Source organism: Epinephelus fuscoguttatus, linkage group LG3 (assembly GCF_011397635.1).
Source record: "Epinephelus fuscoguttatus linkage group LG3, E.fuscoguttatus.final_Chr_v1".
NCBI lineage: Eukaryota > Metazoa > Chordata > Actinopteri > Perciformes > Serranidae > Epinephelus > Epinephelus fuscoguttatus.
In genome coordinates this window covers 22,450,284-22,468,170 of record NC_064754.1, presented here as the reverse complement: position 1 = coordinate 22,468,170, position 17,887 = coordinate 22,450,284, and the positions used below count along the sequence as shown (strand labels likewise).

Here is a 17,887-nt window from a genome sequence, read left to right as displayed (position 1 = left end):
GAGACTTTGTGAGCGTCAGAGTTTTTTTTTTTTTTCTTCATCTCAACGGACTGTAAAAGGTGGTCTGTCCTCTGTGTGGCCATAAGATGTAGTCTGGTGGTGATTTCTGGCAGATTAAACAATACTAATTTGTTCTGTTATCACCAAAATCCTGACCTTCTCTCCCTCGTGCTCACCCTGCGCCCTGTCTCTCCCTCGCTCTTTCCCTAGCGCTGTGTTTTTCTGAAGAACAAACAGAGAAGCTGTCCCAGTCAGGATGAGTCAGTGCAGCTGGGGTGCAGGTCATTTACCCACAGCCCACTCAGACGGGACAGATGGCCCGGCCACTCGCATGCTGCTAAGTGCTAACTATGCACCCAGACTCTGTGAGCTAAGCTAATGGGTGAACTGGACAAAGCTCAGCTAACCCTAGCAACGTACTGTTGTATGTAGCGATGAACACTGCACCAGGGCCTCTGGTTTTGAGTGCATTGTGCTGCTGATCCCTGCTGATTACGTACGTAACATATTGTGTCTAATATGCAGACTAAATTAATTTTGTGGATACTGAAGTTCTGCTGAATATGATTATTGTATGGATTGTGTACAGAGATATTTGCTGTATTCAAATCACATGTTGTGCACTACACATCCAATTACTGTACCATCATTGAACATACTTTTGTGTACATAAACAGTAGTATGTGTCTTTTCGGATGCACTGAGCTGTAATTACTACACCACTGCCTGAGAGCCTCCTTGCTGGTTGGAGATGCATAATTATGGTAACTTGTGTCAACCTCAGCTCTACTACCATCAGCAAGCATGATGAATTCTTCAGAGTTTTTGGTTTTTCAACATGTCGGTTGGTGAACTTGTTGTGTAACGTTACGTCACAGGCATCTTCGTCACCAGATAATGCTTTATTTAGCTAAATGCTAACATCAACATGCTAACAAGCTTATGTTTAGCAGGTTTAATGTTTAAGTGTGTGTCATATTTCATGACATACCACCCAAATTGTTTTTGAGATATTTCAGTCTGGCTCAAAGTGGTGGAGTTACCGACCAACATTCCTGGAGCCACACCACTAGCATGGCTAACAAAAAGCCAGAATCATGTTGTATCCAACAAAGCTCAATAATTATATAATAAATGTCATCCATATGTAATTGTATCCCTACTGCAATACTTCATATAGTGTTTTCCAAGTTGCACGTCAGGCAGCAGACTTATGACCAAAGTTATTTGCCTGTAGAGACATATTTGTGGCTTATTGACATTATAGAGCTGCCTTGCTCGCTGTCTTTTGTTATGAATGTTGTCGTCAATATCACATTGCATTGTGGGATATCAATGCCAGTATAGTGTCCAGTGTTTGCATACCATGATATTTCAGGAAATAGTGTGCAGTTTTGGAATTATTTGCTTAATTTGTAAGGACTTGGACATACTAATAAATCTTAAAATACTGTCCTAGCGTACTAAAAAGCATGTTGGTATGGAATTTTGGATGCAGCCATTCTTTGTTTGTACTCTGATCTGTGACTCTTCTGAGTGGCAAAATAACTAATGCAATTCTGACAGTACATCAGGACAGCCATGCGCAGATTCTACTTCCAGAGAGAGCCACAGTTTTAGTTTTGTAACATGATAGATACATTTTTTTTTTAGTTATTTAGCTGTTAGATTATTGTATGAGTGCATAGACCAAAAATCTTAAATACATCCTGAGGCATAGATCCTGGCCTTTCAAAAGAAGCATTGAATCCTAAGTGCCTGTGTACTATTTGCTGTGCCCTTTACTAAGTCACGCTTATCTGGTTATCTGTATGCTTTCGAGGACTAAAACTGCATGAGACTCTCCAAACTGTTGCCAACAGTTTGGAGAGTCAGATGAGGGGGGTAGTGTTTTCAGTTGCCTTTTAGTGCCAGAAACATCAAAGTAGATTGGAAGTGTGTTTGCTTGTTGTCTGTGCAGAAGTCTTGATTGTGTACACATGCAGCATGAGACGTTTAAATCTATGAAGTCATAGGTCACCTAAGGTTAAGTGTAAACTTGCTTATACAGTAAATTTGAAATATTAAACCTTCACTGTGTCATGGCGAGAGTAAGTCTGAAAGTATGGTGCTGAAGATGAAGTGTTGGCAATCCATTTAGTGTCCTTCAAGTGCCCTACAATTGTCTTTGCTCCATTGCATTTTATGTGCAAAGCGGGCACATGTTGTGACTGCATTAACACTGCCAGTTGAAAAACAAATAACTCTGGTGTCATTTTTTCACATATTGTCTAGCAGGAGTGTCAAAGAAACAACACACTTGTCCATGTCCTGAAGAGACAGTCCTGTTCAATGTCCCAACTGCTGCTGCTGCTGCTGCTGCTGCACAAACATAGTATCCCAAAGGCCTGTCTCAATACCATTAGAGATATGCAGGATGAGTTTAAGTATGTAGTTTAACAGCCTGTGATGATGACAGTACATTCGCATTAGCAATTAGTGCACTTAAAGGTTTTTTAGGCTGCATTAATCTGTCTAAACCATGAAGCACAATTAGCCTTTTAAGCGCAGTAAAACTGGAGTTGAGCTTGAATGTTGTCATCAGGATGGTTCACCAACAACTAGTTTCACAAATTTAGACTAATAGATTAGATCAAACGCATGTAATAGGATACTGATTCGGCCACACACTTACTTTTAGCAGCTGCAGGCTAAAACACAGGGCTCATTGCCACTATCTTTTTGTTCATGTCTTAGTGCATTTAGAAGTCTTGCCATGTCTGCAATCATCAACATGCAGTGGTGCCATAGTGTCTGGTTCATTTCTCTACTTCTGCTAGTATGGATTTTGGCGTGGTGAAGTACAACGTAGGACTTTTCCAAAGTCTATTAAGTGGGATGCTATGGCTCATTTCATTCATTTTTTACTGGCAACAGCAAAAAGACTGAAATGTTGCACAAGCAAAAGCTGTGGAGCTGTAATGGATGAGGTTTGTCTTAGAATTGACAGATGACTTAAGGCATAATGCCTCTATTGATGCCAGTCAGTGTCTTGAAGGAATAGTTCAACACTTATTACTGCTCACATATTCACCTGTCTTTCTTGCCGAGAGTTAGGTAAGAGATTGATACCACAACAACTGTAAACAAATGGATGTTTCCAGAGGGTTTATTGGCAAGAACATTTCCTAGCTGGCTGCTGACAGTAGATACAGACATGAGAGTAATATTGGCTTCTCATCAAACTTTCTTCAAGAAAGTGAATGACTGTGTTTCCCTCATTCACTCATTATTTATTTTTCAGACCTAGAGTCACTGCTTTGGTCTGAATCAGTTACTAATTTTGTTACAAAGTTGCATAATTGCCTAGAGTTTGTTCGGGTTCTCGTTGCAGCCTTTACAAGTAAACCAGATAAAATGCCTTGTGCTAGAAAGCTGATCTTGATTGGTCCGAATTTCCATGCGGGAACAATCCGGGAAGTAAACAAAACATTGAAGAAGGGTACACTTTCAAGATAAATGTGACACTTTCTAATGTCACAATGGAGGGACAACTACGCAGGTTGATTTTAGCGCTGGTCATTGTGTACTATATTGCTGTCATTGTTCATTTTAGTCAAACCATACAGTTTGAAAACGAGGCGCGGCTCCAACTAGAAAACAATGTTTTGATGCATTGGATGTGCTGAATGTGCATATTAAGGCAGTACAGGAGGAGGTGCACATTAATAATCCTCCAGGACTGTAACATGCTCATGTTTAACCCAAACAGTGTGTCATGTGACTGCAGTTGGTTCGGAATGAGGTCGGAACACGGTCTCACCACAAACTAACTGCACCAGAGTTCGTTTTAAACGGGACCAAGACCACTTTTTCAAGAAGGTCTCGGTCTGGTTGTTTTGGTGCACACACACTCACACCTGAGTGTGATTGCTGTGTTCACACCTGCCCAAACGAAATGAACTTGAGTTTGAATGAACTGGCCCAAACAGGGCAGGTTGGCCCATTTCCATAGACTGCAGATTGGAGTAAACCTATTTCTGAGACAATGTTTGTGTCCCTGTGTAACTGCCCTGTGCTCCTGATATAGTCTGGGCCTTCTGGGTCTTTGTAAAAAATGTTGTTTTTATTTTTCTATTGTGAGAGGGTGAATGACCCAGAGTATCATTCTGGCCAACCTTCGGACAGATGTTAATCTGGATAAAGTGAGTTGTCCTCAGACTGCACTGTGTGTAGTGGTTTATTAGTAGTGGGTTACTGACCTCCTGTAGGTCAGCATGAGTGGAATTTCCAAAGTACCAGGAGCTTTAGCGTGATAACATGCTTAACAACATCACTGTCCTCATGGGCTTTTTTATTGGATTACATTAGATTTCACTGTGGTTCATGATATTGTGCCCACCTCCTGTAGATGCAGAGGTTTGTGCTGGATGATGCAGTTTATCTTGTCCTTTCCTTGCCATTTTATTCCAAAAACCACATCACACTGTCTGTTTCATGTAACCCCCCCTTACGCACTTTACCTTCTTCTCACTCCCACCTTTGCCTTTGTCATGCTGCAGTGATGTTGGGCCAGAAGGCCTCTGACGGCAGCGTGACTCCACTGAGATGGCATCTGCCCTCAACCCTCCCACCATTCCTTCCCCTGTCATCTTCTTAGTCAAACCCTCAATGCCCTCTCTGTCTGGCCCCCATAGGCCTTAGGACCTGGGTGGGCAAATAGAGGGTGTCTTCCTGTGTCTCACCCTATCAGAGCACACTAGGATGCTTGGAGAAAGCGGGGGAGGGGGATAGAGAGGGGTTGGCAGGGACAGCTGCCATGCTCGGGGAGCCCCCACCATCACAGTCCAGTATTGTCCCATGCCGTCCCATTCCCAACCCTGGGGCCGTGAACACTAGACTCCTACAAGCTGAAGTGGACTCTGTGACTGTTGAGTGAGCTGAATGGTTCAGAATCAGACTGTGTTAAGAATAGATGTATAAATACTGCAGTCTGGCTCAGACCAGTTGGGATTTAGCCATTTTCTTCAACACTGGCCACAATGGAATATACAAAACAAAAAGCAGGACTACATGTCTCATCGTGTTTTTATGAGCCCTGACAGGAGGTATGTAATGGTGGACTCACTATTTGGCAAAGGTCATCTGGTCATACTGTTCCAGTGTGTGTTTGTGGCATCGGGTACAAAGTGCTCTGGTGTGGTCTGGGCTCTGTCATGTTGATAGTCCGTGTGTTTACGCACACTTGAAGAGATGTGTGGACTTTCTGTCTGATTATGTCATATGTCAAATTATTCTGTTGGCACAAGCTTTTGTGTTTTTGGCAAAAAAAAGACAATTCTGGTGGAAATTGGTGCAGTTGATATGTTTCTTTCCGCTCAGTTCTTCTCAGTGTTGCTGGCCTGGGTCAAGTCTGCTTAATCTAGTCAAGGGTAACCCGGTTAACACAGTTGGATTTCTGCAAGAGAAACCTGATTCCAACAAGTCTGACTTCAGAGCGTGTATGCATGACGAATTTGTCACGGCAAAAGCAATTCAGAGGGATGAAAGGCAGGATGATTGCTTTTAGCGGTGCATCACTGGATCTGGTATGAGTAATACCAAAGTGAAACAAATACTAAAATAAACGAGTCCATATAAATCAGTTTCCTCAGCAGAGCTGTAGATTTTTAAATTCAAACACATTCGCTCAGCAGGAAAAACTGTGTGTCGTCTCACTACAAGTGCCTGTTCTCCCACTGTGCTGTCAGTCCAAATGCTCTTACAAAAAAGAGAACACTTCAGGCTGCAGTGCATATCACTAATACACTTTAAATCTGACCACATTTGTCCAAAAATGTGGTGGGAGGTGGAGGAGAAACCTAATTACTGACCAGCTGCATGTAAATGTGGATTTTACAGTAACTGGGTTATTGCGCTGCATGTAAATGTGTTCTCTGACTTCCTGCCTTAACCTGATTTCTTCCACTTTGCTGACGTCTTGTGTGCATGTAGAAAGTGTCTGTATGCATGTCAATGAAACACACCACTCGCACCAGGTTAGAGTGGCTCTCTGAGTGTGTGTAGCTGTGTTTGCCTGGTCATCAGGGAAGTAAAGAGCTGTGTTATGCTGCCTCTTACTCTGGGAGGTGTGTTTTCATTTGTGTATCATGCATACATTTTATTTTTATGCACATGTCTGGTCCTGAAAGGGTGGTACAAATCAAGTGGTATAAATCGGTGCAAGTGTGCATAATTGTGCACAAGGAAAGCTGTGTGAAAGTCCACAGATGGAGAAGAGATGCTCAAGCTACCACACAGCTTGTCATCCTAGAACTACTACTGGCTGTGACCACGCTAATGTGGCAGTGCAGAGAGATGCAGATTCTCTTCAGGGCAGCTCCTGTTTGAATGGCAGATATTGGCTTTTAGCAGGTTTAGCATCCTACCACCCCAAGGGTTTTACATTTTGATTTAGACCATAAACATTTGTTGTAAGTTTCCATTGTTTAAATTATTTTATATTATAACTTATTACCACATATTTTGAGAAGACTACATTGTGCCTGTCTTACTTAAGGAGTTGTTGGTACATCCTCCTGTCTGTTATCTTTTAGATTATTGTTTTGCTGTACCAATTTTGTCCTATTAAATCTTTTATACTTGTATTGTTTGGGACAATAATTGCATATATCTATCTTTTGTCTTCCTTTTTGCTTGCTATATTTATCTTTTCTTTGTAGTACTCTCTGGTAATGGCTTCCTTTTTGAATAATTTATGTGATGTATATACTTGATTGGATTTGGTATTTGATTCAAGTGTTTTTCACAAAACATTCTTTCTGTTATAGCCCTTTTATAAAGGTATGCATTTATGATCTCTGGGTATAAGTGCTGTTCTTAAAGCAGTTTGATTTGTAATAGTGCATAAACTACAGGTCGCAGCCACCTATCCGATGTATGTGTTTATGCATACTACTGTATATTGCCGTGGCTGCTCTATAATATTGACTGGACTTGGGCTGTCCTGAATAGGAGGCTATGTAGGATAATGAGGACTTAAAATAAGACGTAAAATAAGATGAAAATTAGCCAGTTTGTTAGCATGCAGGTTGCAGTAACATTAGCCATATAAGCTAGCAAAAAGAGTACAATGCAAGACATCTGTGATTTGCCAAGCTTGTTGTACATTTGTGATATACCTGTATCCTTAAGCATATCTGGCACTTGACTTGTTGGGTGTCATCTTTGCAAATTTTGAAGCTATTTCAGACGCTTGACTTTCTTGACATCTTGCTGGCATACCTATAAGCCTGTCACGTGTGGTCACAGTTTCAGTAATGCTGGACTGCTGGTGACTGATGTTAGATGAGAGAGTTGGAGTACTTGAAAGTACTTGTCTGAGAAAACTAATAACAATTATGCTGATGCACAATGGATATTTTTGAACTGCTATTCCTTAATTTATGGGCCGTACTGATTTGAACGTTGATTACCATGGCAATGATTGAAGCTCTGAAGCATTTGGGTCAGCTTTAGAGTTGACAAAATCTAATCAAGATTATAATATTGCATTTGGAAGGTATCAGAACACTGTGTGAATATTGTGTCTGATTTCTTTCTTCAGTTTTTGATCCCACACCTGTATAAGTTTTTTCATCTCTGAACTTTAATCCCTTCAGTTTTTAAGATGAAATTTATGTGTTGTTTTCCTATTAATTTTAAAAGGAACTCCTACTCCATGACTGTTAGGCAGTTTTGTTAAACAGGTCTCTCTTGCCTCTGTCTTCAGCATGTACATCTTACCCAGTTGTCAACAGACTCACCCTGGGCGGGCCTGGCCTTGCTGTAACCTAAGCTCTCGGTCCCTCTGGTCCCCACAGGGTAACTTGACCCAAGATTGCTTTGTCATGTGCCAGAGAGAGAGGTTCCCTCTCCACACCCACTGTCTTTGTCTGACCAACATAACACAGACACATCAGTGTTGTTGTTGCACGTTCACTTTAGCGTTTATGGTTAAATTTGGCATTTAAATGGGTCTGCCTCAAAGGATGTAGGTTTAATAGGTTTAAGCCTCATTTGGACTACATGGGTGTGTTTGTGATTATATAATACAGTCCTTTTGAACTACAGTGTGTCAAACATATGCTGCATGTGTGAGTGCAATATGTCAGTGTGGGATGTGAACAGCGTATTCTTTTCACATGGAACAGTGCGTGTTATTTAATGTGTGATTCCTGTACGTCTGTGTGTCAGCAGTTTAAAATGGTGGGGCTTTTCGGGTCTGCATGTTTCTTCATCCTGTTTGTGGAGGGAAAGGTCTGATGCTCATCATGCTGTCTCAGTCAGGGCTTGGCCCACTAACAAAGGACACCCTGTGGATGGAAAAACAGCTAAGGGATGAAAAAAAAAACCTCCACACCAACAGCATTGTTAATACGGTTAAAATCTTACCCCAAAACAACAACAATAAAGTGTTAGTTTGCATTCCTCACACTCTGTTGGTACGCTTCCTGATCTGTCTGATCTCAGTGGTGCTTGTTTGAGTACTGGTTTTGTCAAATTCACATTTCAAACAGCAATGGGGACGTTTCTGACATTCAGTCAATCATCTGATTTGTTTTTTTTTTTTGTTGCCAATACATACTTGTCCTAACTTAAGCATTGAAAAAGTATCAATATTTTTTGGATGACTCTCATATTTTACAATATAATCCAGCAGTTGCTCAGAAAAGTGTTGCTAGTATTTTCTGGAGTGCTTATTTTGAGCCTTACAACAACACACTCAGCCCAACTGCCATGACTCAGCAAAATTTAAGAGTTCATGACCTTCTTGAGTCTGCATTTAAATGAATCACTGGATATGTTCTCTAAATAAAACTACAAACAGCATGAGGTGGAGCCCATAATCTGGAAACAGAGCGGTGTCAGTGTAGTGCCAAAATTAAGCTGCCTCTGGTTTCGTATTTATTTTTGAGAAGCCCGAAGAGGCTTCTCACTCCCACTGACCTTTATCTTTTAAACAACAATCTGTGATATGACTGCTATGCATGATATGTAAACAAGTTCTGAAGCTGTCTTTTCTGCCAGCTCACGGGTAAGACAGCTTTGTTTTTTGAATTGCAGTGGCACGGGGGCATTTTTGATCATATAATTCAATAATATATTACTGATATATTAAGTTATCCCAGATAAGAAGGGATGGAAGTGGTGTCACATTGTCTGTGTCCTTGATGTACTTCAGTAAAGGATTTCATTACTAAACTGTCCTTTATTTATGTACCCAGAGTGAAGTCATAAATCTCCCAGCTGCTTACGTCTTTTTTTCTCTGTCTGCTTTGCCTGAATTTAAACTCTTTTGTCTGCTTTGCGGTGCCCTTTTCTCATAGACAACAAATCCCATTTGAAAGAAAAGACCTAATTGCCTGTTTCTCTTTATAGATTTGGTTATTCACCCTAATCAGGGTGCGAGACCAAACTATGTGGCTTTTGTTCTGGTTGTCCCAGACACATATTTCTGGTTGCGGGCCTCTTCCCTCTGGCCCTGAGTATTCTTCAGTGAGGGCAGTGCAGCTGGTGGAGAGTGCATACAGAGACACAAGCTATGCTAGGACACATTGGCTAAACTGAGAAAAATAAAGCATTTGGACACTGCCAATGGTCACTGGGGAATGGAGCAGTCATTGTGAGAACACACATATAACCTTTGGCCTCATTTCTTTGCAGGCATGGAAGAAGCGGTGGTTTGTTCTTCGCAGTGGCCGTCTGACAGGCGACCCAGACGTGTTGGAGTACTACAAGAATGACCATGCCAAGAAGCCCATCCGCGTGATTGATCTCAACTTGTGTGAGCAGGTACGGTTCATCGTTACTATCAGCCTGCAAACTGAAAAGACGTGTTCCACATTTCTGAGTTTGTGATTCATTCTTATTAATTAAGGTCAATTTTAAATAATCACGTTTTATGTCCCTTATATAATCATGACATTTCAGAGGTTAATGGTTTATAATTGATAACATTTAAGCTGCTCTTCTCCTCAGAAAGAAAAGTTAAGCTGTCACGAACCTAACAGGTGGTTCTATAAGGCGGATATTTTTAAAATCCTCAACTTTGACTTTTATGTATTTATTTGGAAAAAACTGTTGCTTATATGTGTAACTGTATTGTCGTCAACGAGGCAAAAACAGCACGCTTGGAGTTTTTTAGGTAGAACTTACTTTGCTTGCCAACTAATACTTTTTTTTTAATTTTAATTGTTTGGTCAACAAAATGTAAAAAAAAATGTGGAAATGCTTGTTAAATTTTTCTAGAGGCCATGGTGACATCTTCAGATAGTTTGAACAGATATATGTATACGAATGCTGAATCTGTATGTGATGGGACGAGATTTTAGTATTAGAAACATTCTGGTTTCTGTTTGCAGTCTGAGTATTATTGAACAGTCACGTTTGAATGGGCTAATACATTGGCTGAAATGCAATCTTTGAACCCACGGGCTACTGTTGGATGACAGTTTAGCTTTTGTTCTTGTTATTATAGTGAATATTTTTTTAATTATCTGTGTTCATATGCAAATATGTGTTTATAGAGATTATTATACAGTAACCGGTGCAAAAAGGAGAAAGTCTTGGCCCTGACACCTGCTGGCTACACTGGAAACGCCAAAATATTTGTTGTTGTCCCCACTGGCTAAGTCCTTGTCAGACTGATAGCTGATGGACCAACGAATCAATCAATCAACTACCTATTTTAGATTGACTACTTATCCATTCATGTGGCTTTCTCTTAAATAGGTTGTAAAGAGTTAGCTTTCTATTTCTTTTTGACTGATGTCTTATTAAACTAAGATTTGTTGTCACTTCAGGTGGACGCTGGGTTGACGTTCAACAAGAAGGACTTGGAGCACAGCTTCATATTCGACATCAAGACCATCGACCGTGTCTTCTACCTGGTGGCTGACACCGAAGAAGAGATGAATAAGTGGGTTCGCTGTATCTGCGACATCTGTGGCTTTAACCCCACCGATGACGGTAAGGACTGGCATTAGATAGTCAGCCACACATTGCTGCTGCCGCTGTAACTGTTGCTTCAACCTGTGAGTGCACAGCTGAGATTATAGGGATTAAAGTTTTACTTCATCAGAACAACATGTTTTCACTCTATACTATGTGTTGTATATTTTGTGCTTCAGTGGTCAGATATCTCAGGTAATCTGCTTTGACTTGCTTTATGCGTTTAAAGGATATTCATTTTTAGAACAAATCTGAATGAAGGTCACTAGTAGTGTACAAAGTTGTTCAATACAACTGAAATGAAGATAAGTGATGAACATCCTTGAAGACTTCAGTTCTGTTCCTTTTGTCTCTGAGGCTGGAGCCTGTGATTGCACTGCTAATATCTCACTTGCTAGATTAGGTTTGTCGTTTACTAATGTATTGCTAAAATTATAAAATACCAATGATATCAGCTATTCATAAAAGACCGCAGTTTACAACTACAGCAGTGACATTAAGGTATGCACACTAAGGAGGTGATGTGCAGCATCTGAAATCCTCACAGAAATCCATCCACTGTTAACATCACCATGTGATGTAGTAGCCTAACACCAAGCAGATAGTGGTAAACAGCCAAGAAAAAGACAGTGAGGATCATGATGCAACCACTGATTTACACCTCTAATTAATGCAGTATCGATCTTCTCATGCACCAACAGTGTTGTTCATTTTGTCAACGAAATTTGGGTGACAAGTAATTGTCCTTTTGTTTTCTGATCTAAATTGCAACAACAGCGTGAATTGAAAAAAAATATTGACAACTACAATCATGGCAAAATCTGTGTTTATGATGCCCTGACAAATCAAGAAGAGACGAAATAACTGGCTCTGTTCAGGCAGACCTAAGATAGATCACAGTAGCCACCTCAAAGTGTCGGTTGTTTTTCTTTTTAACGAAGCTTGCCTTACTCCGTTAACTTATATTGTTATATTAAATTTAATGGAGCGGAGCTAGCTTACAGTAAACATCTACTCCTGCTAGAAGATGATATATGATTTCTTATGACCCACAAACAGAACTTACTTCAGCATAATCCAGTATTAATTTTAGCTTCATGCAATGTTAAAGCGAATTAACGTTAAGTTTCCCCAAAAAGGCTCGTCTGTCTTAGAGACGCACTGTACATATTTTTAGTGTTTATTTGTTAAACCTGAGTTCTACTTAGTAAATTGTGATGCCCAATTTAGCAGAAGACCTCAGTAATATAAAATAGTAGTGATATAAATAATTTTCATTTTTAGATGATGTGAAAGTAGTACGGTGAGTCAGTAGCACATTCTCAGTCTCGATGACTCAACACAAAGTTCAAGGTATGTTTACCTCGCACTGGAATTTTTACAGCCTCGAGAAACATTCCGCAGCAAAATCCATCACAGTATTATGAGACTGTCTGAGGGAATTATGACTGACTTTACTGAATGAAATTGGACCTAAATTAAAACTGAGTTCCACTGACTAAATGTTGAATAAAACAAAACAGAATAAAAAAAAATGTGACTTCAAACACATTACAGTTTTTCAGTAAGCTACTAACAGCAGAACTACATGGGGCACAGATGCAATGCGTGTCACGTAAGCAGGGAAGGATGGACTCCATCTTTGTAACGTGTGGTTGCTGCCAGCTTCACTTTGTGCATATTCAATTTTGCCGTATAGCATAAGTGGTAATGCAGTTGGTTATGCAGGGTTTGAAAGCGTATGCGTTATTAACTGGTACTGAATTAATTAACTAGATGGCTTTTCAATACAGGATGCATTGATTTGATTGATAGCAATGTGAATTATAAAAACACCCACAATGTTCTCTGCTGTGTCACATTGCCTCTGGTACAATGAGCTATTCACTTTCATCATTATTAAATAGATGTACTTGTTTTTTTACTCACATGTAGTTTTTACTCGTTGAAAGACTGCAGAGCTGCATGTAGAGAAAATAAATTACCAAAAAAATAGATCAGCTGTCTAAAAAAAGCGCTTAGCTATGCGGTGCCTGTGCTGGCAAGCGTGGCTTCAGCTCAGTGTAGCAGGTTTATTTGATTGTAATGGATGCACTGTGCTGCGGGTATGCTTTTACAAATATGTCGCTGAATCTGTCCGCCATTTTTTGGTTGTAAGAACAAAACTAAATATACAGGGTTCCCATAGTCATGGAAAATCTGGAAAAGGAATAAGTTTGGTTTTAAGTTGTTAATTGATGCTAATTAAAGGAGGTCTGACGTTGTCATTGACAGCTGTGTGTGCCAGTCGGTGTGCTCAAGATCAATGGTGTTTCTCAGTATTGGTCAGTAAGCAGGAACTCGAAACCGTGGAGGTTGCTACTGCTGGATTCTGTCTCCAAACGACGTCACCAGCACAAGAGGGCAGCAGCTGTATATGGGATATTTTGGCCTCATATTTCAGGGTTCCCACAGTCATGGGAAAACCTGGAATTTCACTATCACATTTTCCAGACCTTAACAAAATTCCATGACTTTCCCAAAACTTTCAGTTATTTTTATTAAGTACATTTTTCGCGCGTAATGACATTGTTAGAGCATGGATAACCTTCCACGCAATGTAGCGTAATGGCAAGTTTGTTTTCTGTAGCTGCTGACTTAACGCGCTCTAATATGCATTGATGTGTGACGCTTACCATCATGTATGTTTCTTCATTTTCTCCCTGCGTTTCCTATCTCCCTCCAGCTAGCTGACATTATGTTTGAATAGAGTTTGAATCTGATATGTTTGAAAACGCCAGGCAAGTAGGGCGAGAAAAATTATTATTGGTCCTTGAAAGTCAGGGATAAGTTTGAAATTTTGTCCATGAAAATGTGTGATAACCCTGAATTTAAAGTTCTTGTCAATGACCAGCAGTCACATTAAACACCTCCTATAATGTATTTTTGTAAACAGAAGAAAAATTGGTTGTAAGAGTCAAGGTGTACTTCATCACCACCTGTAAGCCAGTATATCACCACAATTGAACAATACATTAGCTCATAAGCTAATTGCTGTACATTAGATTGGTCTCTCTTTTGATGCCACTGTTGTGCCTCTCAAATATCTGCCCCTTCTCTGTGAAGGAGTTAGGTGTACTAGCCGAATGTGCCAGAAGGCCTCTATTCAGCAAAGTTCTCAGCCGAGGTCTAATGATCCATGTGTTGATCCATGTGTTGTGTTGAGTCTCACGTTACCCTTGTTCCCAATACTGGATAATCAAAGCATTGTGTGCCTGTTGGTCTCGCTGCCCCTCTTCAGTTCTTTCCCTCTAATCTGGTTCTCATTCTCTCTCGTTTGCATACTCTTGTTTCCCCTCTCTGTCTTTGAGTCTGATTGCAAGCTTTGCTATTTGGATCTCAGTCTTAAATAGCTTCTCCCCCCTCCTCAGCTAAATACGTAAGCATTTTAGTGTGACGAGAAGTAATTCACTGTATGACATATCACGCAACTTAGAGTCTTTCAGGAGAAGAATGCACTTTTCAAACCTGGCAACTGAGTCACTGATTATTCTGCCCCAAGGTCGTCCTCTCCACAGCATTGTGACTATGCCTCCGCGTCTGTTACATAGCCAGTGTTGTAGGGCAACCCTGATAACAACATTCATGGCACCTCTTCAACACAATTATTGGAACTGGCTGTTAAAACCCCGATGTGCAAACAAACAGTTAAGCCCTTTCAAGGAGAAACTGGGTCCAGCAGACAAATATCGTTGCAGATAGCGTTCTTCACAGTTCTTATTACAAAAGAATGTCCTTGGCTCTCCCTTTTTGCACTCACTTGCCTCTCTCTGCGTGTGAGACACAACTCCCCATCTTCTGTCGTGTGTGTGGCCATGCTAGAGTGCTTCATGGCTGGCCAGATATTAGAGGAGGGAACATTAGGAGGGCCTGGGAACGAAGGCTCTTAGAGACAGTGTAGGAGGTAGATGATTATGAGCAGAGGGGGTTTTCCCCTTGTCTTGTGTGAATCAGCACATACAGCCTTTACAAACAAATGGGAAAAGGGGAAGGAGATAGCAGAGGAGGAGAGAGGAGCAGATGATGCACTGCGAAGAGAGAACCTGACTTTTAAAAGAAGGGAAAGAGGGGACCTTGTGTAAGAGAAAACCATGTCGGTTATAGAAGAGAGTGGGAGGAGAACTGTGAAAAAAAGCAGAAGAAAAGTACAAAGATGTGGAATGAATACATAGAAATATATCACTGAGCATATGCATCAGCCATGTTGGCTCTCAGTGTGGTGCAACAATCAGCTCTGAGCAGAACAGTTTGAAAAGGACTCTGATATTTTTGTGACAAAGCGGAGACCTTGAGGAAATGCTGTCTGGGAAGGAGTGTGTGGGATTCTGAAGGCAAACACTGTAGTCAGACAAATGAAGCTTTTAAGTGGGTTTCATGCATGTATGTGTTGGACGTGACAAGAAGGATGAACGCTCTAATTCATGATGTTTTTTTGTGTAAACTCCCAGAAATGAGTGGGGTGTGCCTCAACTTTGATATTAGTCATCAGTGCCAGTGTTATTAAAGGAATCTTGTCACATATATAATGTCATTCCTCTCAAGCTGGACAGTGCACTGTATTCGAAAAGGTTTTATTTCCCCCAGGAAATCCACCCAAGTAAGAAGTGAGGATATAGATTCTTGTAGCTCATTGCATCTGTTAAGAAGGGGCACACAGTGTCATAGCTGCAGGCAAACAGCTTTCATTTGGGGTTAAGCTACTCTGAAAAGATATCTGAGATCTGTCCTTGAGTTGTTGTTTCATCAGAGTAAGCCTACACACATCAGCCGCTCAGGCTCGGACTTTAAAGAGATGTAAAGTTGTTGTAGTGTCAGTCTGGGGACTATAGACTGTTACATCGGATTTACGTTGCTAGGAAACAGCTTGGGTCCAAGTTTACTTAGCCCGAGTTGACTCTGGCAAACACAGCTTACTGTTTACTTTCTTCCTAATATCATCAGTCACCAACATCACCTGCACTGTCTCAGTGGGCTTTACAGATTCACAGAAGGAGCAGGGCACGACTTCCTTCAGTAGGAGCCATAGGTTAAAAAAAAACACAGCAAAGTGGTTATAATCCAACGTTATTACAGTAAGACCAATACAGATGTAGTAAATTTAGTTTAAGACGATGAAAAGAAATGGATCCAGTGAAATGAGTCCAATATGTCCACTGGATTTAATGAAATGCATCCAGAGGGGTCCAGCTGAAGTGAATAAAGCAACTGCTGAACTACTGATGCTTTACATGAAGTTAATGTCTGGCTGGTGATATTCTAATGTGTGCCGTGTGCCGCCCTGATTTATTACCACAAAGGCCACAGAACAATGTGTAAGGCTCATCAGTCATTCTCTGACATCTGCTGAGCCCAGTCTGACAGATCTTGATGGCATCTTGTCTTTTATCATCAATTTAGTCACTAGATTACACTCCAAATAATAATGTAACTCATTCATTATATGGCCTCTGTTGTACAAAGCAGAACCTCTGTTTCTTTGCCTGAAGTATTAATGCACAGTTCATCCCAAAAATCAATAATACATATTTTTCCCAGTGTAGTGCAGTTTATCATTCTACATAGTTTTAGTGTGAGTTGCAGAGTGTTGGAGATATCGCCTTTCGAGATGTCTGCGTTCTCTCAAATATGTAAATAATGTAACTAGATGTTGCTCGGTTTGTGGTGCCTGAAGCATCAAAATAAGCTTCTGAAAAACTCACCAGCAATGTCTTCCTTCAGATATCATGACCTGTTTACTCAAGATGAACACACAGCCTGCGTCTACTCTTGGACAAGAGGCTCATGCTGGTTATAGCGAGATGTAAACATTAACGGTGTCCACCTCGGCTGACTGTAATGTTAGCTAGCTCAGTGAAACTCTTGAAATCGTTCCTTCAGTGGGGTGGATTGTGAAAGACTAGCACGGTGATATGGGTAGTGGGTGTAGTTTGGTAGAGGGAAAATAGTTCCTTGAAACTGCTCATAACAAGGTCTGTGGATTTTCAGCTGTATTTTTGGTTCTTTGAGCACCACAAGCTGAGTGCCATGTGGTTCCATTATATTTGAGATAAAGTAGACATCTCTATGGCCGATATCTCCCAACAATTGGGAACTTACACAGTTTAGATTGATATATAGCACTACAGGTAAAAGGAAGAATCTGTATTTTTAATTTGGGGGTGAACTGTCTCTTTAAGGCTTTATTTCATAACAGTGTCTTAAATTCTGTCATTATTGGAGGTGATCACAAATTCAGTGGCAGAGTCCCACCCCCTTTGAAGGTATCTGTGCTGTTGTATTTGACCTTTTAGCACTTTAAAGCAGGCTTGATATACTAAAGTAGGTGACACATAAACATTAACAGTCTTGAGAGGAGTTAACCCCCGCCGTCTTGTTTCTCTCCTCCAGAGGCAGCAAAAGCTGCTCACCAGTCAGCCATCGGAGGCCTGGTAGTGGACACCCCACCACACCCAGCACTGGGTAATATTGTCGGTCCAGCAGCAGTGTTGTCCAGCGTGCCCCCTCCATACCAACCAGTCAGTGTGCGACACCTGGACTCTCAGTCCAGCTCAGAGGAGCCCCAGGATTACCTGTGGCTGGTCAACTGTGAGAGCAAAAAGCCCGAACCCAACAGGTGAGTTTGTTTGCATCTGAGTCTCCGTATTCACTTTGCTGGAGTGCTATACTGTGACATAAGCTTCTCTCTGTACATTTTTCCAACCCATTTATTCTTTCTGTGCATTTTAACTGTACTGCCACTCTCGTCCTTGTCGCCGCTGTGTGGTGTGTAGCTCAATGCAGCTTCACTCTCCATTGGAGGGAGACCAGGAGTATTTACTCCTGGAGGAGTGTGAGAGCAAGACTCTTCCTCCCCAGGCTAGTCTGTGAGTGGCCAGCC

General features: G+C 41.0%; 1 protein-coding gene across 8 annotated transcripts in view; it reads left to right on the top strand.

The window, feature by feature from the left end:
• Positions 1-17,887, top strand: part of gab1 (GRB2-associated binding protein 1) — a 65,114-nt gene that overhangs the window by 31,426 nt on the left and 15,801 nt on the right. For 7 of the 8 annotated variants that reach the window (XM_049567261.1, XM_049567240.1, XM_049567231.1 and 4 more), the window contains 3 exons: positions 9,685-9,813; positions 10,824-10,989; positions 17,398-17,623. In XM_049567261.1, the coding sequence (XP_049423218.1) occupies positions 9,685-9,813; positions 10,824-10,989; positions 17,398-17,623 (521 nt within the window). Of the gene's footprint in view, positions 1-4,883; positions 5,088-9,684; positions 9,814-10,823; positions 10,990-17,397; positions 17,624-17,887 lie in introns of those variants that run through there. The other variant, XM_049567290.1, reaches the window with a different exon arrangement.